At 39.2% G+C, this 26,368-nt stretch overlaps 1 protein-coding gene across 1 annotated transcript; it reads right to left on the reverse strand.

The window, feature by feature from the left end:
* Positions 1 to 5,642: 5,642 nt before the first annotated feature.
* BEND6 (BEN domain containing 6) lies at positions 5,643 to 26,368 on the reverse strand. Its single transcript, XM_005421222.2, has 9 exons — positions 26,101 to 26,368; positions 16,094 to 16,322; positions 15,847 to 15,992; positions 15,264 to 15,362; positions 14,727 to 14,904; positions 13,074 to 13,291; positions 11,586 to 11,778; positions 9,628 to 9,766; positions 5,643 to 7,079 (listed from the first exon to the last, which is right to left on the reverse strand). Exons 2-9 carry the CDS (start codon positions 16,287 to 16,289, stop codon positions 6,812 to 6,814), a joined length of 1,437 nt encoding a protein of 478 aa, XP_005421279.1. The 5' UTR covers positions 16,290 to 16,322; positions 26,101 to 26,368; the 3' UTR covers positions 5,643 to 6,811.

The following is a 26,368-nucleotide window of genomic DNA, read 5'->3' on the forward strand; positions in this document are numbered from 1 at the left end:
GCACCATGGCGCGGGTCCCCCCGGCCGGCGCTCCGGGCTCTTTCCTTCTTTTGGGCTCTCTCCTTCTTCCGGCCTCCCCTCGTCCGCCTTCAGACGGGCAGCATCGAGTTCCGGCTCGGAGGGGGAAAATCCGCGCTCTGCTTCCGGGGGAGGAGGAGGAGAGAAGGAGGAGGAAGGGCGGCTATTGGGGCTGGCAGCCGAGGGGCGGGAAGGCGCCAAAATCGCCTCTGCGGGCCCGGCCGCTGTCCCGCTGCCGCTGTTTTAGCTGTGCTGTACCTGCTCAGCCGCCTCACACGGTGCTCGATCCAGCCCAGGCATCTGCAAAGGTCATTTGTGAAGATCTTGCGGGAGGCGTTGCCAAGGGCAATGGTGAAGTCCAGATATACAAAGGTCGTCTCTCCACTCATCTACCAGGGCAATCAGTATCACAGAAGTCTGTCAATCTGGTCAAGCCTGATTTCCCCTTGGTAAAGCCATACTGACAATTCAATTATTTTCTTACCACTGAGAGGCCTGGAAATATTTATTGGGATTTGTTGCTTCATTACTTTCCCAGGGATCAGGATGAGGCTGACTGGCCTGTGGGTCTCCCTGCCTTCCTCCTTCCTGCCCTGCTTGAAGATGGAGGTGGCATTTGCTTTCCTCCAGCCACAGGCACTGGTCCCAGACACCATGATCCATGAAAGATAGTTGGGAGTGATCTCACCATGACAGCGCCCTCAGTACGTGTTGGTGCATCCTGTCAGGGCCCATAGACATAGCATGCATATGCCCAGCCTGCTAATGTATTTATTCCCTGGCTTGATCCTCTCCCACCAAGGGTACATCTTCCTTGGTCCAGCCTTTCCCCCTGAGTTTTGGAGCCTGAATTCGTGAAGACTGGTCTTGCTAGTGAAGACTGAGGCATGTACTGTGTCACTGTATCATCTGTCTCATTTTGCAATGGGCCTGCATTTTCCTTAGTCTTCGTTTTGTCGCCTATGTACTTATAGAAGCCATTCTGGTTGTCTTTGACATCCCCAGCTAGATCCAATTCCAGTCGTGCTTTATCTTTCCTAACTTGATCACTGTATGCTTGAGGAATGTTTCTGTATTTCTCTGAGGTAACCCATCCTTTCTTCCATGCTTTGTATGCTCCCTGTTTGTGTTAGAACTTGACCAGGAATTCCTTGTTCATCTACACAGGCCTCATGGCATTTCTGCCTAACTTCTCTTCACAGAGATGAATTGTTCCTGAGCCTGGAGGAAGTTATCCTTACATATTAAGCATCTTTCTTGGGCCCCTCTTGCCTCCAGGGCTATATCCCATGGGACTCTTCCAGGCAGATCTTTGAAGACACCAAAATTCACTCTCCAGAGTGGTGAGCCTGCTTTTTATTCTTCACACTCCCCTCAGGATCCGGAGCTCCACCATCTCGTGCTCACTGTAGTCAAGGTTCCCTTGAGCTTTACATTTTCCACAATCCCTTCATGGGTGTAGGTCCAACAAAGCACTGCTCGTTATTGCTCCTTGTTGACTCCTTTATGACTTGGAAGAAGTTACCAGAAACCTTCTGGATTGCTTATGTCCTGCTGTATTGTTCCTCCAGCAAATATCTGAATTAGGATATTAGGACCAGGGCTTGCAAACACAAGGCTGCTCCTGTCTAGAAAAGGACTGGGAGATTTCTCCATTATGATGTCTCATAGACATTTCTTTGCTTACATTCAAGAGCTGAAGGTGACCTCTCCTAAGCTCCATCTTCTTGAATTTGTGTTCTGTTCCTGCCATATCACCTTATGCTCTTTGCTTTTTTCTCTGTCCATCAGTCCCCCACAGGACTGCTGGTTACTCTCTCACTTAACTCTTAGTTTAAATCTCTGCTTATGTGGTCATGATCCTACTGGTAAAAATAGCTTTGCTCTGCTTAGTGAGGTGGATCTCATCTCTGTCAAGCAGAATGTGATTTGCAAGTAGGGTCTCATGGTCATACAACTCAAATCCTTGTCACCAACACAGGTTCTGCCAACAAGTATTGACTTGTCTGGTCAGTGCCCCTTCACTGCCAGGATTGAGAAAACTTCACTCAGTCCCCCATGCCCATGATTCTTGCTATTTATCTGCTACTGCTCGCCTGCTTCTTTTTGCCACCCAAAGTAAAAGTCAGTATGAATCATCTTTACTCAATACCTTGGGTTTGAGTAAGCTGAACAGTGTAAATGTCACCTGTGAGTTGTGTGTCAGTATAAAAGAGCTGCTTGCACACACTTCACTGGTGAGTGCTTATCAAATCCTGTAAACACAGGAGAGAAAGTATTCAAGGTTGCATGTTAAATTTTGCTGTAATGCAAGAGAATAAACAACTATCAACAATATCATATCATGTACTGTAAGGATTAATTAGTGCACTTTTCTTGAAAACACAGAGTTACTACTGTTAGTTTGAAGCCTCTTTCCATATGAATGTAAAACCAGCTTTATGATAGAAGATAGACATACTGAGCTGCTAGTTGTATCTACTAGTTATATACTCATTAACAGCTGTATGTCTTAATCACTCTTGTTGGAGTGTATAAACAGCAATCATTTGTCTGCTTTTATTTCATTATTAAAATAATGGACACCTGACTGCCTCTTGGAAAGTCATTGTTGCTGCCTAAAGTTTAATGTTTTGCATTTGTCACTTGAATTTGCTAACAGAACGTTGATAGCAGTCATTCTGTTTGTAGCTTGCATTTGCACTTGATAACTTTTGATCCTTGAGAACAGATAATACAAGGACCTGTAGTAGAAAGTTACTAGGGCAGCATGGTGGAATTATATTTCCAAACTCTGAGACCCTATGCAAATGATGCTCATTTAAATATTTCAGGAGTCATTCATGTAAATTCAGAATTTTTCATTAGTCATTCACGTAAATTTAAAACTCTTGCAATGACCAGTCCAAATTTCCTCAATGTATGTAAACAATACAGTTAAGGGAAAAAAAATAGTAAGGGAGTTGCCATACAATAATTTCCAATATGCTAACAAAACTGTGATTTCCAAAATTTGTGTATTTCGTGTAATTCCTGTGAAAGAACAGTTGTCAGGCTTAGGAATGTTCTTATGCAGAACTTGTTGAGGAGGGTAGGGGAGGTGAGGTAAGGAGAAATAGGGGTTTTTGTGAAATCTTCGTAAGATCTCCAAGTCCAAAGCTCAAATGAAGTCTAGATATCACATAAGACGTGGAAGCTGTTTCAGAGCAGACGATCTTTATAAAGTCAGTAATGCTTTCTAGCAACTAATTACACATATTCACTATATGTCCTTAATTATAGAGTAGGTTTAGATGAAATATTATTAGGAAGAAATTCCTTACTGTGAGGGTGGTAAGGTGCTGGAATGGGTTGCCCAGAAAAATTGTGGATGTCCTATCCATGGAGTGTTCAAAGCCAGGTTGGATGGGGCTTTGAGCAGCCTGGTGTGGTAGAAGATGTCCCTGCCCACAACAGGGGGGTTTGGAAGTAAATGATCTTTAAAGCCCCTTCCAAATTGAACAATTCTATGATTCTAATTCAAATATATTTCAACATTTTTACTTCTCTCCTTGCTCCCTTAAGTGAAACACTGATTGCCTTTATAACCATTGATTTCCCTCTTTTATCAACATGGCATACTGCCATTTACTCTTGATCTAGAAAATTTAGTGGTTTAGAAAATCTGGTGGCTTGTTTTTTTTTAATCCTATCTATATACCCTAATAACAGGGGACATAAACTCAACATGCATTAAACTCCCTGATTCATTCAACAGTATACTTTTTCAGTAAGGTTTTTATCCAGTTCTTCACATATCTCAATATTCTTCCCACCTTAGAAAACAAATTATCTGAGCACTTAATGATAAACAGCTACCGATTTTTTTTCCACTCTAACCTTTAAATTCAATCTAATGTGCAGTAATAGAAATAAATAGTTCAAATTATTAGTTTTAGTATTGCTTACCTTTTCAGTAGTAAATTTCCAGTTACTAATTGCCATACAGTCTAAAACCACTACAGCTTCTGTAGCAGCCATCAGTCTTCTCCTATTCTGAGGACTGCAAATAATATGCCCTCTGTTGCTCATATCAGAATTTTACACTTTGGAACACCACACATTTACCTATAGCAAATTAATTTGTATTTTAGTGCAAATTTTGGGAGAAACAGCATTATGCTGATCTGACATCCCTTTCTATTGAAAAAAACAGTTTTATTTTGTACCTTTCTGGTCATACTGCAAGAGATATGGCCCTTTTGTTAATGGTGTAGTTATGTAACAGCTATTTATCTCCTTTCATCCAGTGGGATAACATTGTTTCTATACTTTAGTAAGGGAAAGGAGTGGTCTTTTTGCAGCTTGCTCACTTTTTATCCTTTGTTACAGCATTAAAATATCTCCTTCCATTTATTGTTCCCATGCCTGGGAGCAGGTCCTCCACCCTACCATTAAACTCCTCCTACACTTTTTGTGGTGAGCTGCCAGCCCCAGTGGCTTTCCTTTGACAACTCACCAAGGCAGCAGAATAGAAAAGCACAAAGTGCAGTGGGATCTGCAGCGCTGCACCAGCCACAGGGAGAGCAGCTGCTCACCTTCGCTCCACCTACCTACCCAGGGGCTTCAACACCTCCCCAAGGGCAGGGCAGCTGCTGCTGTGCCACATCAGCTGTGACAGCTTTTAGGTTAGAATGCCCTTGTAAGGTGGGCCAACTCCTTCCCCAGGTAAAATGATGAGCTTTACAGAAGCTGGCTTCAGAACAATTATTAAAGAGAAAGAAAAAACCCCACAAAATGAGTGAGAGAAAAACCCCAACTTTGTATGTTAGAGTGTATCACAGAGGTGATGTAAGAAAAGGCCCATTAGACAGTGAGGACAATAAAACAGCACTAAGTAATGTTTCATTTTATTTGATAGAAAGTTGCTTCAAAAATATTATTAATTATATACATTATTATATATGCTGTACATACAATTACATACACAAAATTTACATAATAGCAAACATCCTTCTGTTACATTTTATAGATGGTAGTTAATAGCATGAGCCAGAACTAACATATTTCATACCTGTTTTCATCCTGATCCTATCTACAAGGAATTGTTAGGTGAGAGATGAAAAAGGATAGCAAATCACTTAATTTGTACCCCAGCCCACAAACAAGTCTTCTCCACAGTGCGTTCTATTAGTGCCTTGCTCTAGAACAGTTAGATTTGCAGCACTTCCCTTAAGCAGTATTTGGCTGATAACCTTATCTTCAGATTTTTTTTCAGTGTTCACCCTCATATTATTTCTAATTTATTTCTGTAACTCACATGTCCTGAAATCCTCCTTAAATCAAGCAAGATTTCTTCAACATAATGTCATTTCATTTTTCCAGTCTGATTCGTTAGTTGCTCGTTTGCCATGTTTGAAATAGATTCAGCTAATAGTACTCTCAGTTCTGGGAAGGACATTCGAACAGGAAAGCTTTTTATATGGTCCCAAGTGTTCTGTCCTTCCCATGTCAGCACATGGAAAACCTGAAATCAGTCAGCAAGGAAAAAAAAAATCATAAAACCACAGAATATGCTGAGTTGGAAAGGACCCATCAGGATCATCGAGTCCAGCTCCTGGCCCTGTGCAGGACACCCCAAGAGTCACCATGTGCCTGAGCACATTGTCCAAACACTTCTTGAACTCTGCCAGATTTGGTGCTGTGACCACTGCCCTGGGGAACCTGTACCTTTCCACTCCTCCTCCTAAGGCTGTTATGAGGTTTGTGTGACTGCCAGCTGCTTCCTGGAGGAAGTGGTGTCAGATCCCAAGGGGAACTGCCCAGATAATGGGATTTTTCTGGTCCTCATCCCATGAGGAATATTCTGCCTGCCTACCTTTTCTCTAAGCAAGGGGTAGCGTACCAAAATCAAAACACAGGGAGTAGCTGTGCAACTCTGTCCTTTACTAGTTGTTTCTGCTGAAGTGTCCTCTATTTCCCCACTGAAGGGACCAGGCACCCTTATCCTATGGACCTGATGGTCAGGGAAGAAGAAGGGAGTCAGAGCTGCCAAACCAGCAGAGTACCAGCAGCAGAATCCCTGTGAGAGAATGGCTTCCATAACTAAACAGGCTCTCATGGAGGACTCTTCCCTGAGCTACAAAGGAACATGGCTTCTTCCATTGCCTTTCCTACTTTGAGAGGTTAAAAAATAATTGCTTCTTTCCTATGGATATCTTGAGAGTTGTAGTTTCATTGGCCTAAGAAAGTTATTTTGTTTTCCATGTCAGTAGCAGCCCTAAACAGCCATTTAATTTCTTCCTCTCTGCTCATGTGGCCCTGTGCTTTCTACTCCTGTGCTGGCCCCAGTCTTCATTTCACTAGGAGATCTTTCTATTTTCTCTCCATATCACTATATCTTTTTGCATTAATATACAATAACTTTCTTTGATCAGTTAAACAGTTTTCCCTCAGCTGTCAAGGTGAAAGCAAGGGGAATTATGGTTCCTCATATATATTCTTTTGATAGTACTTTAAATAATGTTTTTTTCTAACTAAGGGGGACTCTACTTGTATTCTTCAGTACAAGTTTTAATTACTGCATAACATGCATATATCTTATAACATCTTAAATTCAAATATATTAATATGCCTTCAATTTTTTTCTAATCTATGGGATTTTCATTTGTTTGAGAAAAAAGTTCTCAGGCTTCTATCTCTGTCCACTGTTGGACACTACGATATATCTAGTGCAATTTAGATATTATTTCTTTTTTTATTTTATACTGCTTCTTCATCTCTGTTGAGCACATGAGCTGGAATGAAACACCTGTTATTCCTTGTCTGAATTCCTGAGATTTTGTCCACAACCCTGGTTGGGAGAGGGCGCTGGTGAGCTGCTGGCGAGTTGAGACTCCACCTTAGAAGAAGTGGGTTTGGGACACTCCTGCTGGCCTTCTGGCATGGGAGATGGAGGAGTCAGGCAGCTGTAACTTTGCTGAAGTTGTGCATTAGCAGCTGGTGAATCATCATCCTGCTGGTCTTGAGTACAAGGAGGAACAGCCGAAGAGATGATGCCCTGAGGAGCAGCTGTTGAACCACTGTTGAGACAATTTATAACTAATTTGAGATATTAACATTAAATGTGCAATTAGAACTGTTCTTAGTTTCCAAGCTGCAGAGATTGTTTAATAGCTTAAATAGTTTTCTTCACTGTCACATTGCCCTTTTCCTTGTTTCACCTCCGTTTCATGCCTCTGAGATGGAAATTTGTCTGTCTCGTTGGATATGTTTCCATATTTTTTTCTCTTGGATCATAATTCTACTCTGGGGAAAGGTGGAGGAGGTGAGTAAGGAAGAAATAGCAGCAAGGGAGGAAATAAAAGCTGCAGCAACACCAGTTTTTAAAGTTAGTAACTTGTTTGGATAAATGGTTACTAAAGGTTCTGCTCAACCGAATTTTCTCTACCCCTCTCTGCAATTCATTGCTGGAAGGTAGATTTAAGGAGTAGCAGTGAGATTATGAGTACTTCTAAATTGTCTTACTTTTCTTACAGAGAATGTGTGCCATCTGAGTTAATGGAATCACCAAATTATCTTGATTACTTAAATGGTGCTTAACTGCTTTGACAGTGAGGGAATGCTTAACAGATGTAAAAAAAAACTCATTATAAATGCATCAGTTCAAAAGACACTATTCAGGCAATATCTGAACTGGTCACAATAGATGTTGGACTGGGTTTTACATAAGCACTGATCAATAACAGACATAAAGGCATTTTAAAAATATTGAAAGGGCATTTTTAAAATATTGGGTTTAAGTTGGAAGGTCCATAGGCAATATTAAATTACAACCCAGAATTGTTTTAGTATAGTCAAGGTCTTCCTATCAAGGCTTCAGGAATACTGTGTACATTAGAAGAGTCTGGAATTAGCAAAATGTATGAATCCACCTGATGAAGATTTAAAATATTTAAGATTTTAATACTTTCAATGAAAACAAAATCTGTAGTTTTGTACTATTATTTTTCCTGTCCGTGTTAAGGACAAGGAAAAACACTGCAGTGAATCATTGCATACTGTATATTACAAATACACAGGACCTTTAATTTATGAAGTCTTCTCATCTCTAGGAGAAAAGCATTAACATAGTAAACTTTATTTTTGCCAGGCTGGTGCATTTATTTATTGTTTCCAGATGGAAAAACCTGTGTATGTGGATTTTCCTAACACATATTCTGATATTCAGATATTCTATTTCTCAAGTAATAATTCACAGACCACTGGTGGTCCATGGAGTACTACCAGGTGGCTTAGAAACAAATTTTAGAAGCAAAGCACTGCTACTTTTCAAACACTTGTATCATAATGTAGACAAATATCTTGGGGTGCTTCTTATTTGTTTTTATTGTTGTTGGGGGTTTTTTGTTTTGTTAGGTTTTTTCCCTTATGAAGTGTCTTACAGTTGCAAATTCGGATTTTAAAAGCATGCAGGATATAAGTGAACCAGGAAGAAGAAAAATGTTACCTCAGTGTAGAAAGTCTAAGTAAGGGCAAATCTCTTTTCCCTGTCACCCTATTTAATCTCTTGTCCTGTTCCTTGCTCATTTCTTATCGGGCTCTTGAGGAGAGGCTGTGGCAGCTGAGCCTGTTTAGGCTCAAGAAGGCTCAAGCTGATCTTATCTGTGTGCACTACTGTCTGATGGGAGAGTGTAAAGTAGATGGAGGCTCATCCCAGAGGGGCCCAGTGGCAGAACCAGAGGCAATGGGCAGAACTGGAAGCACAGGAGGTCCTGTGGGAACATCAGCCAACACCGTGAGGCTGGCGGAGCAGGGGCACAGGGTGCCCGGAGGGGTGGGAGAGTCTCCATCTTTGCAGATACCCAACCAAACTGGGCATGGCTCTGAGCAAGCTGGGCTGGGTGACCCTGCTTGCAGCAGCAGGGGCTGGAGCAGCCAGCCTACAGAGGTGCCTTCCAACTCCACCCTTCTGGGATATGTGCATTTGGTACATGGGGGAACAGTACTGTGCCAATAGCTGACTTCACCAACCTAGCCAGGAGTTTGGTAATTTTGTATCACTTTCATTCACAAGGCAAAAATGCCCCTAATAGCTAAGATGTTATTTAATAATTCCCCTGACCCAATAATTTAGACTCTTTTGGCAGTAAAGGATTGCCAGCTTAGCTCACCTTCAGTACTCTTATAAATACACACCAAAGAGGTGTGATTTTCCCTATATTCACTTGTGGGTTAATTGGGGTACAACAGGTGACATGAAAATGGAATTGACTTGTCCATGATGAGCCAGAGAATAATAAGAAATATAAATAATGTCAAATCTAAAATAGACATACTCAGCAAAGCAACTCCATGTGTTTACTTCTGTTTTCTCTACCTGCAATTTAATAGTCTTGTGCTGCTTTGTCTGGCACCAATAACTATTTTTGTGCAGTAATGTTAAGCTGGACTGCTTCTGTATTATGTACTTTTTGTACAAGGTTATGGAAATATTTACTGGCTTGGTAGTGCATATACCAAGTAGGTAAATATGTATTGTTACCTGAATTTTAAGACTGCTTTTAGATTTTATTACTATGAAGTAATATGCAGAATTACACAGTGCAGGCATTTTTTAATGTTACTTACCAAAAGCTATGTTTCTGAAAAGCACCTGAGTTAAGGTCTTTGCTTAAAATTGGCTTCTTGGTGCAATTGTTCAGTTTTTGTCCCATCATTCGCCTAATTAAAGCATCATCTGTGTTTGGAAACAACTGTTTTGTGATTCCTGCAAAATAAAGAGATGATAACATAGTTATATATAATGGACCCTCCAAATAAGGGAAACAAGAAATGTGTGATATAAAATGTATTTCTTGCATCTTTTAAAGTCCCAGCTACTTCAGCTTCCACTCTAGTTACTTCACAATCTTTACAAACTCCTTCGTAGATTTTACACACCTCCTTTTTTTTCTTTGTGCCTTCCACATTGCTGCCTGCTCTTGGCAGACTCAAAAGGAGCTCCAGGGCCACAAGGGCTTTTGTAGTGAGTGATTTGTGCTTGCTAATCATCTGTCCTTATGTTCTGTCCTTGATCAGAGTCCTTTTCCCATCTTCATCAGTCCTTATGACTTTGAATATTACTTTTTTTTTCTCATTAGTTTTCATTTACAGCTGATGTCACTTTTTCTAAAAATTTCCCTCCTGTTTTGCCTGGCTACATTTTTTGAATGCAATAATAACAGGACACAACATGAGGAATGTGATTCTTGCTCCCTTCTTTTCCATCATCTTCCCTCCCCTTGATTTCCCTGCACTTGAATTTCATTTTATTTTGAAGTCCAACAATTTCCATCTTCTTTAAATAATCTGATTCACTAACTCCTTTTCTACAGTCCTAGAACTCCCAAGCTTCCTTCTCATTTTTCTTTTTCTCTTGTGTAATGTGGACACTTTTCTGTTTAAATTTCAGAGTATTCTCTTCTACCTTAACAAAGTTCTTTGATTTCTTTATAAGCTGTGTCACTGAATTCTCCACAACATGCTGTATTCCATTCTCTGATTACCTTTTCTGATTCCCTTCTCAGTTTTGCCTAGGCCCTAGTAGGATTTAGAATCATTAAGGTTGAATAAAACCATTATGATTGAGTCCAACCATTTTTCTCATCCCATTAAATATTTTTCATTTTTCTTAAATGTCATTCCAAAACTGTCTCATCTTACTGCCTCTAAATATATTTTTACCATTTTACACACTCTTTCCTTTTATCTCTCTTGACTTTGGGCCTTTTTTTTCTAACAAGGTTCTCAAAAAAAGGGTTTTTGCAACTGGTAACTTTTGAAACTGCTGCCTAACTTCAACAAAACCATACTAAGGTACAGGAACTGGAGCTAAACTGAGAAGGGAACCAAGAGAACTGCAAAGTCCAAGGGAATGGCAATGGGGGAGGAATTATAGTACAGTAATTAAGGCTGTATTGGTCTAGTATTTAGTTATAGGCGTGAATCCAATTAAAATTTGGCTTCATATACTCACAAAATTCTGTTTTCTTTAAAGCTAATACTTCCATCTGAAATTATTTTCTGTCCTATTCACCAAATATTTTCTGCTGTAAACCTCAGCATAAATCAAATTTTGTTTGCTTCTCTGACCACTATTTCTGTCTTCCATACAGTCTCATTTTGCCTCTAGCTTTATTTAAAATGTCAGAATTCATAACATTCACTAAACTTCAGAACACAGCAGACATAATTTAAAATTTCATCCAAGTGTGTCCTCTTTTTGCCTTCCCTTATCTGTTATCATCGTGCTCCAAGTCTGACTGTTGCAGGTTAACCCTGCAAGGGCTAAAACAATTTACAATATCACTGTTCCTGAGCAGTCACCCGAATAAAACCCACAGAATTCACACAATTGAAATACTACTATATAGCATTTCACTGGCAGTATTTTTAACAGATGGTTTTAAAAAGCATGTAAGCTAAAGAAGGAGATAGGAAGCAGCTCATCACCTGAGTAGAGCAGCTGCTAAGCACAACAGCTCCTCCCTCCAAGAAAGCCCCCTGTCAAGTCAGAGCCACATTGAGTAAGGTAAACAAGTCATCACCTATGATTTCCTGAACTTCATTCTGATTCATAGCTGGTTTTGCTGCTTTATCCTTTGAAGAGGAGGACTTTGCACCTGTCAGGCTGTGTGTAGCCATGTATTCATGTGTATAAAGTGCTTGCATCAAGTCATTTATAAATTTTTGAGGTTTGCTCTTGTTACAAAGTGCAATCTGCCACTTTTCAATCTTGAACTGGAAAACAAAATTGGTGATAGGCATAATTACTGCAGTTCTCTAGAAATATTATATACTATTACCACTGAAATATCTTTTTCATTTTCTATTTCTAAACCACAATTTCAAAAGCAATCTCTACAAACAATGTGCTTGAGATAACACCACTGCTCAGCATTTGGGACTATACACACAGCTTGATTATTTTCCAGAAGGAAGTGTGGGGCAGCCTAAGGACCCCATGCAAACCCTTCACCATCCTCTTTACTCACTAGTAGAGACAGGACACGTTCAGACACAGCAAAATCCTTCTGTGCTTGCTCTCCATGCAGGCTGGCTGTGGTCCAGTTCTGGCATGGTTTCTGTACTGCCTTGGTAGCATGGCACTGTGCCCAAGCAAATATTCCTGCCTGTGAGCAGACATGCCCTAAGAACTGTGACATCTGGTCCTGGGCTTTGAGAGTGGCTTCTGCACGCAGCAGTGGTACAGCCAAAGAGTTTGAACTCTCCTAATAGGCAATTTTGAGCTACCTCTATGAAGTAAGGCAGGCTGCTCAGAAAATTAGGTATTTTTATTTCTTTGAAGATGTTAGGTCAAATTTTGTGGTTTCCAACATGCAGTCAAAACACACCGTGATAATTCTTAACAGACTTCTTTATATTTTAGCACTCCATGACAACACACAGGAATGATTTGCACGGATTAGCATGACCCAATGCATGTTTATGTAAATTGTGAATGCAGACATTAGAATTATTCTTTTGGTTGTGCCTTCATTTTTTTCATGTACAGCCTCTGTGCCTTAGATTTCTCAATCATGTTCTGTTATAATTGCAGAGAATAAAGGAATTTCCTTACTCAGTATCACTGTATACATGTATTTCTACTTAACTGGTAGCCAGTGTCTGGAACAGGAGAAGAAGCACAGCAGCTGCCAATTACAAATTAACAGTTTGAATAGACTGCTGGTATTCATCTTAGATTATCTTGGAAATACTATTATTCCCCTTTGGCATCCAAACAATTAGGCTGGAAGTTATCCCTGGATCTTGGCATTTTCTTCATGTATCCACATTCTGCCCTTAGCCACAGATATGCAAGGTAACTGAAATTAAAGTGAATTTCAAAGTGTACAGGACACTGAATAAGATCTAATGCTTCTCATGGAAAGAGCATTCTGCACAAAGGGAGCTCATAAGTTATGTTATCAATGCAATAAAGATAAATTATTTTACAGATAATTATTTTCTATATTATGCTATAGCAATTATACTGTATAAAGTTTCATGCCTGAAATTGCCTTTTAACCGACCTGTTTTTCAGTCTGTTGCTCCTCATCTTCCACATTCAGAGTTATTGGTGAGCTGGAGTTACTATGCATAGCTGCATAGGAATCTGCTAATGGATTGTGAGATGCCTTCCAAACAGCGTGTGGATGCAGACTGGACGTGGATGATGTCACTCCCCCTTTGAGCAGCGCTTCAGCCATCCCTACCAGCTCCTCAAAGTGAGTGACTGCCTGTGGCAACACTGAAATCACATGAAAAGTGAGGGGTAAAATAGTAATGGAAGCTTTCAGACTCCAATTACATAAGCAGGGATATTTTTGCAATTAGATTCCTGTCACATAATGCAAAAGACTCAAAGTAGTCAGCAAAGACATTTCAATATACTTCTTTCCTCCTCTCTCAAATGCTTTCCTGCCATTCTGCTGTCCCCACCCATGAAGATCTGGGCTCAGTTTCTAGAATAGATCAGTTTAGTGCAAGGCTAAGAGGAATTATTAGTTTATACCCATCCTGCCACAAAACAGACTATTTCTCTTTTTTCTTTGCACAATCTCAAAATCTCTACAAGTCCATAAAGCTATTGAATATGGGCTAAGTGATGTCTGTTTTTTCTTTTTTACCTTCAAAGAAGTTACACAGACTTCAGAAGTTTTTCTTTTTTTTTTAATCTCTAGAGAATGTTTTAAATAACTTTTTCTCAAAGTAATATTTTCAAATATAAACTTTTATTGCATCCATTAAGAAGAACCAATGCAAAGCAAAAAGGATGCTAGAGATAACATATCAGCAAGATACAGAATCACTAAATTAAATAAAGTACTGTAAAAGACTAAGATAATTGCTCAGGATGCAAGGTAAATTTATGTGTGAGAAAAGTTGTCAGACACAAAGAAAATGTTTACAAATAATATTTAAAAAGGTGGAGATGAATGATTCAAGCCAAGATGAAATGCAATCAGGTAGGAAATGAAAATGATAAATAGTTGCAAAATCATCTGACAATAAACAGATACCACCACATTGTCTAGGGATGGTATGGTGTAGCTGGCATAGGAGGGAGTAAATCCTCTTTAAACCTTATTCATTCACTAGTGGTTTGAAATTTTGGATTCAGTTTTGGCTGCCTTAGAGTAGGGGACAGGGACAAGCAAGAGGCACTTCAGAGATGATCACTAAGAGATGAAGGGTTCATTTACAGAGGAACAAAATTTTTCATCTCTGAGAAAGAATTTAATTTGGTGCATCTGAAACTAACTCAGATTATCAGTAATGAGGAATCACCAAAGTAGTTAGAAATTCATTAATTTCAGAATAAATGAAATATCAATTGATCAAGAAAGACTGCCAGTAAATAAGGGTAGTTGGACTGGTCAAATACTGAAGTATTTGAACTTAGCCAATGGTTACACAGCATACAGAAAGGTTCTCCTGGGAACAACTGGCAGGATTTAGACACATTTTTCATTTCTAACTCTATGATTGCATGGCCTCTGTGTAAGTCAGTAAGTGCTGCTGGAATTAAATGCTGCCATGTATCACAGACTGTGATGCTAATGGCAAGCCTTGATCATGTCAGGTGCTTGAGCATCCATAATTCCCATCCAAATGGCCTCTTATAAATCAAGCTTTTCCTGACCTTCAGGCTTTCCTCTTCATCAAAATACTCCCAACTTTACCTTGAAGCATCACCAGGGACTGTCTTAGGCGGCAGTTTTCTCTCATGGTATCTGTCAGCTTCCTCTTGAGACTTTTAATTTTGGCACATAGTTCTACCTTGGAGAGTTGAAATAAAGGCTCTTCATCATCACTGCTACTTTCACTATATAGAAAGTTGCTTCCTGAATATGGTTCTCTCTGAAAAAAAACCCAAATAACTGTGATATCTAGAGCAATAACAACATAAAATCAAAGCATCAAAACCAACATTAAAATATCTGGCTAAATCAAAAAATTCTCTTGTATAAACAGACTCAATGCATTTTAATAAAAGCTTTTACAAAACATAGCTAATAGTATTCTAGTTGAAATTAAAAATGAAATGTCAGTTTAATATGTAACTGTTAGGTACCTTTGTCTCTGTTCTCTATTCACCAATTTTCCAAAGCAGCATCTTTCAGAACTGTTAACTTCACTATGGCAAAAATCCTATGCCTCCCTCAAAAACACCTTTCAGACTGCTTTTACTTGATACATTGCTGAAAATGGATATTTACCTGTTTGTTAATTAAAGATGTTTCAAGTTGACTCAGGATGTTGGTAGGAGCAGATGCGTGCAACGATTTCTTTCTTTTTATATGTTTCATCATCTTCCCCTGTAAAAAGTGCATAACAGTGCCTTTGCATTCCTATAGAGCCTTTCATAACAGTACTTCATAATATACCATAAGTTTTTATTCACTGTGCACTTGACATTCTTGGTTAGTAGTTTTAAAAAATGTGTCTGTAACTTTGTTAACTTTTATATTTTCCTTGCCTATATTTTGTCACTGCAGATCTCAGCACAAGGCACACCTCAGAAAACCTGCTCTCTTCCCTTTTTTAAGCAGTAGTCAGATTTCTGTCTTACAGAGCATCAAAGCCTTGAATAGCACTCATCTCTTGACACAGAAAAGGACAAAATCCATTGGCCTAAGTAATTACTCTGACAGGTTATTGTGCTGAGGTACCATGTGAAGGCTGCCTGTATTCCTACCTTTACCATCCTTTGTGTGTTATATCACAAAGAATCAATAGTTACAGCCTATTTCATTCCTTTACGGACCTAACAATATAAAGCACATAAAGACACAAACTCACCTTTTCTTTATCCAGGTCACTGTCCTCACTTTCTGAGAATATCATTTCTATCCTCTTCCTCTTGCCTTTTCCAAGGACTTGTATTTTTGTAATTTCATCTGCTCGTAATATCTTTTGCATCATTTCCACCAGCTCTTGGGGGTCATCTGAAGTGATGGAAAGGAAAAAGGCCAAAGCACAGACAATCAGGCAACTATACCTTAAAAGCAGGTTTCATATCAGACAAATGTTCTGTAACTGCACTCACCACTCATGTACACAACTTTCACCAGGTGCTTTTCTGTCTTTCTTTCTCCCACAGGCCAGTTTACTAGTACGTGCTCATTAGGTTTCAGAAGCCTTTCTAGTTCATTGTCATCACAGGGAAGGTCCTGGATCCATGAAGTCTCTCCAATTTGCAGTGAATTATCATTTACAAAATCAAACAGTGTGAATTTTTTCATTGTTAAATGGCTTTTTTGTCACACAGACACTTCCTGAAGGACAACATAGGAAAAATAGCAGTTACGGTAGCATGCCACAGGGATGTTACAAGAACCCTTTGAAAAGCCCCAAACAACCCCCCTTTTGCTGGATATTGGTAATTACCTTGTAGGAAAATACCCTAAGGAAGTGAAAACTAGCCAAGCAGTGAGTTGTATCCCACCTGAAAGATGGGAGATGGTCTGTTTAACACCGGTACATAAGACATTTTCCTCCAAAACTATGCGCAGAAAACAGCTTTCACTAACAGGGTCCTGGCTCCCATATTATTTCTATTTCATTCTGGCTGGGATCTCTACTACTACTACATTTGTCTCAATAAAATTTTTAGTCCAGCTTCTGACTAAAAGATACAGGTGTGATAGAACCTTTCCCTAGAATGGAGGAAAGTGCTAGCTATTCATGCTATTAAGTGGAATGTATGGGTATCATTTCATGGTCAGGAAGACAATTGCAGCCACAGAAAACCAACCCAGAACTACCCAGGACAACTGAGTGGGTGAAGTATGACACATCCTGGCAGTGGAAAACTTGATGCACAAAAGAAGTGACAGGCTAAGGACTGGAAGAGAGCTGGGCTGCTTCATGAGGAATAACAGCAACAAGGAAAACCCAACCCCAAATATACAGTTAAATCATTTGCCTCATAAAACAATGCTTTTAAAGCAATGTGCTGTTTTGAGTTTTTTATAGCACTGAATTTCTCTACCAGGAGATGGAACAAGTCATACTTTGAGCTTTATTTTCCCAATTAGGATGATAGCTTTTCATGAAAGTATAGATTCTACTGGAAATGTAACCACTTCTTTTAAGTGCTGCCATTATACTCAGAGAAGATATTTTCTACTTTAAAATTATTAAATCAATACATAGAAAATCTGATTTTCGAACCTGTATCTTCTTTCCAGCAAGCATACGGTCAATTCATAAAGGTGAAATACTTTCACAGAGCTGAAAACTCATGAATTCTTAGATGTGACAGTGTGATTTGCAATTGACTTGGCCTCAATCAGTCAGAAGCAAATTTGGTGCTTCATGAAGAGGCTGTCAAAAAGGTAACTCAGAGCTAGAAAAAGAGAATTACATGCGGCTATTATGTCAAAGTGAGAACATCTGGCTGCACTGCTCTATGAAGTAATGTCAATTCATTTGCAGAAGCCCAGTTTGCCACTATTCCACATGTCTGTTCTATGCCTCAACAGAGCTGGCTTTCCATACAGGGGTGAACTTGTTAATTTGCAAAAGACAGCTGCAGTCTTGTCAACATGTTTACTGATACAATGGAGCAAGGAGTATAGATAAGAAATCATCATTAAAAGGAGTATTAAACCAAACTTTATGCAGAATATGCTTAGTGTGATAGTAGTAGGAATGTTAAGTATTGCCTCACTGGAGAAAGAAGACTGTGTTTGCAAGAATTGACATTATTTTTCTTTAAAGATCAGAAAACATCCACCCCATGCAAATTCTGGAAGAGGAAGCAGCCTGAATATCTCTGCCCAGCATGACTCTAATTAGACACCTCATTCTGCCACTGATCCCTGCTGGATGGATCCTCACACCACAGTCAGGGATCATTCAAATGAATAAACATATAGACAAAAGAGAATCCAAAGGAACAACTGACCTCGCTATGGACAGGTAAGGTCCAAACTGGAACTGCATGTTTGTCTGAACAACAAAATACCAGATTTGAAACAGGTCGAGTATGCAATCAGTTGGGCATCAGTATTTTTCCTCCTTTTTCAAAATGCTTTTGAGTATATACTTCACTCAGCTTAACATTTCTCATCTGGCTCAAAGATGTTACTTCTGCCTCTGACCAACCCAGCAATCTACACCACCCAGTTCTTTGATTCTCAAATGAAGTACTTGGATATTTCCCCCTTTGTCCTTGGCAGTTGTGAGCTACTTCTTTACCCTCCTAAAAGCCCACAAAAGAGCAACAGAATTTCAGCAGAGTTAGAGCTGCCAGTGTGCTAAGTCTAACAACTGACTGATTGGCTTCTATATTTTTTAATGTTTCCCTGCAGTCCTCTAACAGTCTGTCTTTTGTCTCTCATTTTGTATTAAGACAAATATTCTCTGAGCCATGGGACATTCTTGTGGTCTGAACTTGTACATGGTTAGTAAGCCAGCCCAGGGTTTCCAGAGGTACATGGATACACAGGCTCTTCACAGCATGCAGGGCAAGTGGCGATCCCCCACATCAGGCACCAGGGCTAGTCGCGTACACACTGTGTCAATGCCATGCACATCAGTACCAAATCCAACAGCTTTTGGAAGGTATCAGACCTGCCTACATTTTTAAACAGCTTAAGGGAGCCAATGCAAATGTGGACTTCTGGATGTTCAGAGTCCATGAGAGCAGCCTGGTGCCACTGGTAGACACTGTGAAGCACATGGACAACAAAATATCTCACACAGTCTTTACACCAGGCAAGCACCTGGATCCATGAAAATACATCCAGCCTCTTTATGCTAAGGACAATTTTTACCGTGGCAGGACATGGAGCTCAGCAATTTATCTACATTATATATAAAATTCTTCTGAGCTGACAAGATTCTTGCCTGTGGTCAGTGTGTTCTAGCAGCTAAACCAATTTCACTAAGGGCCTTTACAGCTGCCATATTCTGTCAGCAAGCTGAGAGAAGGAATATCCTGTTGTTTGTAAAAGGAACAAGGCAGGAAAGCAGTTGAGGGGCAGCAAGAGCAACTGGCCAGGCCCCCCTTCTCTGCTGCAGCTCTACTGAACAATAACCCAATTCCTTGTGTTATGGGTAAAATGATTAATCATTACATAGCCAAATGTGAATCATTACATTGGAACAGAGTGTAGTAGTTGGTTGCAAGTATTTTTATGGTATGGAGCAATGGCTTCAGTTCCTGCAGTAGACATTAATCAAACTATGTCTTTTCACAGAATTTATTGTGACAATCCATGGGCCCTGGGGATAACAGCTAACTGTCCGCTGGCATCATCTCTAGCAGTGATTAAAGGGAATGGAAAGGTAGAACAAAATGCCACTAATAAGGGAGAGGAATAGTGAAACACTTCACTTTCTGGAAGAGAAGTCCTGCAGTGTTTTCTCACTCTGACCTCCCACAGGAGTCAATGTGAACCTCGTCCAAGGACTGCTAGAGATGCTTCCCTCTAAAATCTTATTTGCTGAAACAAATCAAAGGCAAATTACAATGTATCATCAGCAAACAAACAAAATAACCTGGGGACTGGGATTAATGTTACCAAACTTTTACTGCCTTAAAAGGGAGAGGTTGTCTAGGCACATTTGGCTCAGTCACTGCAGAAAGGGAGGTGATTCATCTCACCCTATGACACGTGTCTAAAAGACAGCAGATGACTTACTGTCTGGGAGAGCCTATTACTCTCCACCAACTACTCAGTGACTATAAAGTTGGTGGGTCTCGTTATAGAAGCTGGCCTGGTCCAACACATCTTGTATTACCTTTTTATGGTTTTGAACAGATTTTGAGAAGTAGGATAGATTCCAGTAGACCAGCAGAAGTTATAGAGAACCAAAAGGATGGCATAAGAAATCTGTTAAAGTGTATCTGGTTCTCTGTTTTAAATCTTTCTAACATAGTTCTGCAAGTCATCAAGTAAGATTTCTGACACTGAATGCTTTGTTCAGTGGTTCATTTGGAGGAAACATTATCATTCACAGGCATTACCCTGTGTGCAACTTCTAACTACTAACAAAGACATTATATGACCTTTGAAAGGCACTTATGCTTTACAAGTTATTTAATTCTGCTATATGCTCCATTTGAAAACAGTACTGATTTGAGTAATACTGAAATGCAAATTTACGATTTTTCACTATTCTAGGTCATTTGTAGAAGGGGAAAAAGAAAAAGGAAGGAGCCATATAATTTTAAAGTTCTGCAGAGGAAACATTATTGGACTCTTAATTTTTACTAACATGTTAACACCTCACATACTGCACAAATGCTATCAATTTGTAATCGTGATATTGTTACTAAGCAACACAAAAAGCCAAAACAAAACCAAACCAAAACCACACAAGAAACCCTAAAGCCACCAAAAATCCACAAAGGTCACTTAAAGACACATCTCACCGTTTGTCTGACATAGTCTGTTCTGTTCAGCCAGACAACTGGCAGATGGCATGCTGAGATGATTATTTCTCTTTTCTTTCAGTAAACAGTGCAAAGCATTACAAGTTTACAACATGAGATTGCATACCCACTTGATGAGCCTGATTCTGTTGGCTTAAAACAAGGCTTTGACATTGGTTTCAGCAAATCAAGGAACCATGTACCACAGATCAAGGAACCACAACCATGTTCCACAGATCCACTTAATTATGGTAAATGGTCAGGATTGCTACAAAGTTGCCTTAAGTTAGTGAAGAACTGTTGAGAAAAACATGAGATGTGCCCCTGCCTTTCTTATACCTGGCTCAAGCAAGGTGTAAGGACTGAACAGCGCCTGGGTGAAATGGAAGTCTCAGAGAAGCCCCAGAGAAAACCTGCACCTCTCTACCAGCCACTCTGCATAAGCAGCCTTGTTATAAATGTGGTCCTTTAAGGAGACAAAGATGTGCTCAAAGACTTTCTAGTGAAGGTCAGACAGCATTTATTGCCACCTCAGCAGGTGGAGGAGGACCAAAGTGTTTATTCTACCTTTTGTGTCAACTATAAATTCTGACTGAAAATAACCAAGACACTCATTAAGCCCTATTTGCATATTAACTTTTACAACCTAAGAATGCAAATGAAGAGAAATGAAAACACACCTTACATGTACAATCATAACACTCAAAATCCCACCTATGACATAAAGGAAGGGAGGGTTTGGGGCTAAGAAAGAAAAAAGGAGAGAGGGAGAAACACCTCTGCTTACTTGGGACTGGTTGATGGACTGTCCTCTTCCCCTGAAGGGATGCTCTAGGTGAGCTTTTTGCTTTCAGTGCATTGCAAAGACCTGGGAATATTTTTATATTTCTATCTATATATCAGTAATAGAGCTCTGTTACTATCACTTGCTGTAGTGATACACTGTATTTAGTGCAATCCTATCACCAGCAATCCTGAACCTGCTTTCCCATTATTTCAGGAAACGGTATTTTTTGTCAATCTGGGCTGTGACAGTTTTTACTGAACTCAGATCTATAGTATTGAACTGATAAACTGCACTATTTGCAAGTCTATGATCATACAATTTCTTACTGAACTCAACCAGGCTGGTAATGCTGAATCAGTTCTAATCAGAAGCTAAGCCCAGCTGCACCCAACCCACCTGATTTCTGAGGCCCAGGTGGAATACAAGGGGATTTATTTTAGGCCAAATATCTAGCCTTAATGCAATACATAATAATTACATAATAAAGCTAACATTTTATTATGTACTAACATTTTATATTATTTACCCTCTGAGTTCAGCCTTCAATTATCTCAGTTTTCCTTCAGAAAAAAGCCAAACCAAAACCCAAACTTAACTGGTTCTAAAATAAATCTACCTCATAAAACCCTATTTATTTCCAATTCAGCATGATAAGGGGTAGTGGCAGATTTAGTTTGTGTTATTTAGACTGTCACATTTTACATTGAACTTGTCAGAATATTAAATACAATGTTGATGAAAAACTTGGGCTACACTGAAGTCTCAAAGTTCCCAATAGCAAGTGTATGATGGAAAACATGACCATATTTAAATAAGTTATATGCCCTGTTGTAGGTTCTAATATTTTTTACCTGATACCAGTGTAACATTTAATAATGAATTCAGTGGAATTAGGTGCTGTCAGAATACAAAAGTGTGTTACTGCTCAAAAGATTTACAGTGTAATATCTTAGTCATTTCTGGGAAAAGATGATTCAAAAGCACAAATCTGCTGCTCTCAGCTGAGAAATATAGAGTACAGATTTTCCAGAATCATCAGTATCACTGTGTTCCAAATTCAGCTGGGAATGTGCGGGAGCATCTATCAGAACACTACTGCAGCTCTTAAGACTCTAAATGCACAGAAATGATCCCACTTGTCTTCCACGGGAAGGATAAAGCTCCATGATTTTATTCCTGATATTCAAGAGGTCACTTCCTCACTGCAGATCCCTATCCTGGTGTGACTCTCTGTGAAATAACCTGAGATACTTTTCTGAGAAGTGATGCTATTCATGGTAAAGCAGCAGCTCTGGCCTTATTTACCCAGGTGGCCTCCTTGACTTTAAAGCTCAGCAGCATTTACAACTCACAGGATTACACAGAGAACTTGGTGCAAACCTTGTAACCACATTCTAAAATCTGCTGAGTGACCCAAGGAATTCATGAAGCCATCCTTATTTCTCACAATAGTGCCCTCCTCCCACATTTTAGCAACCTAGGAGTTCTATAAAATAATGTTAATACCTCTATATGCCAAAGTCCTTTGTAGGACTGTGGCTTAAATCAAAAGCTTGAAGAAATCTATTGGAAAAGCTCTGATTTTTGCATCAATCTATTAATTTTATTTGTTAAATTGAGTGATAGGAAAGGCTGAATAATGAATTTTTAAGCAGGTATATTTAGTATATCTGGAAGTACTAAATTTTTGTTCAAACCAATCATTTATTCAGCTATCAGTGAAACATAGCATTCATTTAAATGGTTTCAGGAGAAGCTAGAAACATTACTGGGTTTTCAGTACAGGATTCAGTTCTAGATTAAGATGCTTACATTTAGGTGTCACTGGTGCACCAGGTGTCTTAAGTTATTGCTGTAATCACTGGAGATGCAGGGGGCAATTTGGCTTTCCAAGCAGGTGTCTAACACCACTGTTATTGGCTTGGCCTTCAGCTGCTACTCCAGAAGTACAAATCTCCCACAGTTTTTTTATCACAATTGTCATCCTTTCAGGGATGTTTCAGCCTTGAGCAGCTCCAACAGGCCTAAGTGTGAAGCCCCTACTGAACACAGTTAAAGCTTCCTGGAGAGCAATTCAGCTTTTTTCAACTGCTGTAGGGTTGAAAAAATTGAATGTAGGGTTCAATTCAGTGGCCTAAAAATAAATGCATGGTGCAATCTTAGATACCATAAGTTATTATGCCAGGCCTCCAGCTGCCTCTTCTGATGGGAACAGACTTCCCACAGAGCTTGGACCCTCTTCTGGGCTTGCAATGGTGGTTACTAACTCCAGGCACTTCAAATGGCACTAAACACAAATTCAGGGAAATGCATTGTTCTCTGAGCCTCAATGATTTACCTGAGTTTAAATAGCAGCCTACATATCTCATATGACTATAAACCATGTAGATTTATTTATCTGTATTTTAATCCCACACTCAGTGAAAGATTCACATTAAAGTAACAAGATGCAGGAAGCTATCTTAATTCTACATGACAGATTAATATCTTTATTTAATAGCTATTTCACAGCTGACAGATGGAGAACTAACAGTCATTTCAATTTGCTTGTTTGCAAATGCCATGCACAACAAAATGTATTAATATACAGACCAAGAAATAAATCTCTATTTATTGAACTGGATGAAATACTTATGCTACAGGAGTTTGAATAATCCCAAGAAAGCTCTTTCCATGCATGTTAATATATCCAAACACTTAGAAGCAATAAGTAGCCTGGAAGAAGGAACAGTCAACATGGCCCTGCAAAGTCAAACACTTGGCCATGCTCATTATGATCCGGCTTGGGTAATCCAATGAAACCTATTCTAACAGCTCCCAAATTATAAACATTCAAGCACAGTGATGCATGACTTATCTTGTCTAAAGATGTTTATGGGATCATCAGAGAAAGTTAGATCACATGCAAATCTTTGCTGAGGTGCAATAATTGTGCATTTGCTCCATGCAACAGCCCAAGCAAACGTTTCCTAAAAGGCTGAAAAAATATTAGACATACTTTCAAATTGGACTTATTCAAACAAACCCTCTGATAAGCTGATGTAAGTGGTTATAAGAGGATGCACCTTACTGTCTTTATAAGGTAGTAGAAACTATATCTTTCATTCTACCCCAAAGTGTTACTGTTGGTGGCATTCTCCCTTCAATTCTTAAAAGCAAAAAGTGAAATAGTGGCTAGAAAATTTCAGGCTCAATTTTTGGTCAGTATTTAATAACTTAGCAGCATCTTTACTATCTCTACTTCTATGTCTTTGCTGGCTGTCATAGGTGAGTGATCATAGGAGAGAAGTCATGCCTGATTACTACTCAAAGTGCTTGCTCTTTTACTCCAAATCTCTTCCCCAGCTGCTCTGGTTTTGCAGCATTTTGGTAGGTGGGAGGAGAAAAAAAAATCTGCATTACTATTAAAGGTCATGAACTAGAAAAAGAGACACATATATTGTCCTCTTACTCCAGGGAATATTACTTAAACTAAGAGTAATTCTGCACACACTTCAGAGAATTGACAGCAATGCATCTTCCCTGCAAGGGTAAAAACCTCAAAACTTTCTAGAGCTATTTTTTCCCTTTCTGTAAAATTAAATGTCTTTTTACTGTATGTAGTTCAACCTAACTTTATGAAGTAATATACAAGTGGAATGACCAGTGCTGTATATCAGTCTGAAACAATCCTTAAACAACTTTCAATTATATAGTTAAAATACTAATGAAGTGCAATTCCCTCTGGGATGTAAGGCCACATACAGATTGACAACTGCTACTCTAAACACTGCCAAAAATGAATACAGAGCAAATTTCAACCAAGGACAAAGGGGCACACTGCTGCTGTAATAAAAAAAAATGCCATAGGAGCTTCAGCAGTATATTTCCATCTAGGCTCAAGAACAGCCTCTCTGTCTACAAAGTCAATTTCTGCCTACAGGATTCCTGCTAGCATTTTTCCAGCAACACTATAAGCCATGAGTGTACAACTGTATGGCTTATTCTCCATGTGACTTACATTCAGTCTAATAAGCAGAGGGAATTTAAATATGCAAGTTTTTTTAGCTGACAAACCCACAAAATAAGGACAATTACCTCTACCTATATAAACTGACAAGAATTTGGTTTTACATGGCCACCTAGAACACCTGCACATGGCAAAATGTTCCAGCCACAGAGGAGTTTAGACTGCAGCACTGGAATCACAGAGTTTGGTCTTGGGTAAATCATACAACCTTGAAATTTATAGTTCACCTTTTCTTTTCAATGACTCTGAAATAACAATACGGGTTTACCTAATTTCAAATATTTTGTGAGAATTAACTAATGTTAGCATGCCTTTTAACCATACGAAGCACTGTATGGAGTAAAAAATTTAGCAAGTTTTGCAGAATGAAGATTTGTAATAACCCCGCTGAATTTAGAACATATCATTTCACATAACAAATTTCTTTTAAATGAGTTGCCTATATCAAGCCAGCAAATGTCATTCTTTCAACTAAGAAAGTGTTTTATAAGGTTTAATCATCTACCAGAAACTCTCACAACATTTCATATGGAATATTTAAGCTGCTAGTGTAGCACTGATGGCATTATGTAATCTGTGAGTAGGATATTGAGGGGGAAAGTCAACTATTTTATTGAAAGAAGTTGATAACACTCAGATACTATGTCTCCTGTATTTTATTTGCTTGCTTCCGTGGTTTTGACTGTGTTTACTTTGGTTCTTGTTTGATGTGGAAAAACCCAAGTATTTTGTTAGAAAGTATTAGATGATTAGAGAACCCTTCTTACCAGTTAAGTAGTCATTTAGACAGAATATTTCACTCAAATATAATTAATCAATACAAACACAACCCTTAAAGCATACCTACATACCAGTGAAAAGAAATGATCTTACCCTTTCACTCACTCAGCTACTCTTGTGAAATAATTTCATGCATCGTCTCATAGTCTTACGTCCACATCACCAAATCCAGCATGTGACCTTTTTCCCCTCAGCTCACTGACACAGAGTTTTACAGCTGCAAAATGAGGTCTACAAGGCCTCAGTCTGCAGGAGCAGAGGTGCCTTCACAGAGCTGTGGAGTGCCCTTAAATCCCATGGCTCACACTGGGGGAGGCCAGCAGACCTCTGAAGACATGGTTTCTCCACTCAAAATGCCATC

This window comes from Geospiza fortis, unplaced genomic scaffold (genome assembly GCF_000277835.1).
Source record: "Geospiza fortis unplaced genomic scaffold, GeoFor_1.0 scaffold190, whole genome shotgun sequence".
Lineage (NCBI taxonomy): Eukaryota > Metazoa > Chordata > Aves > Passeriformes > Thraupidae > Geospiza > Geospiza fortis.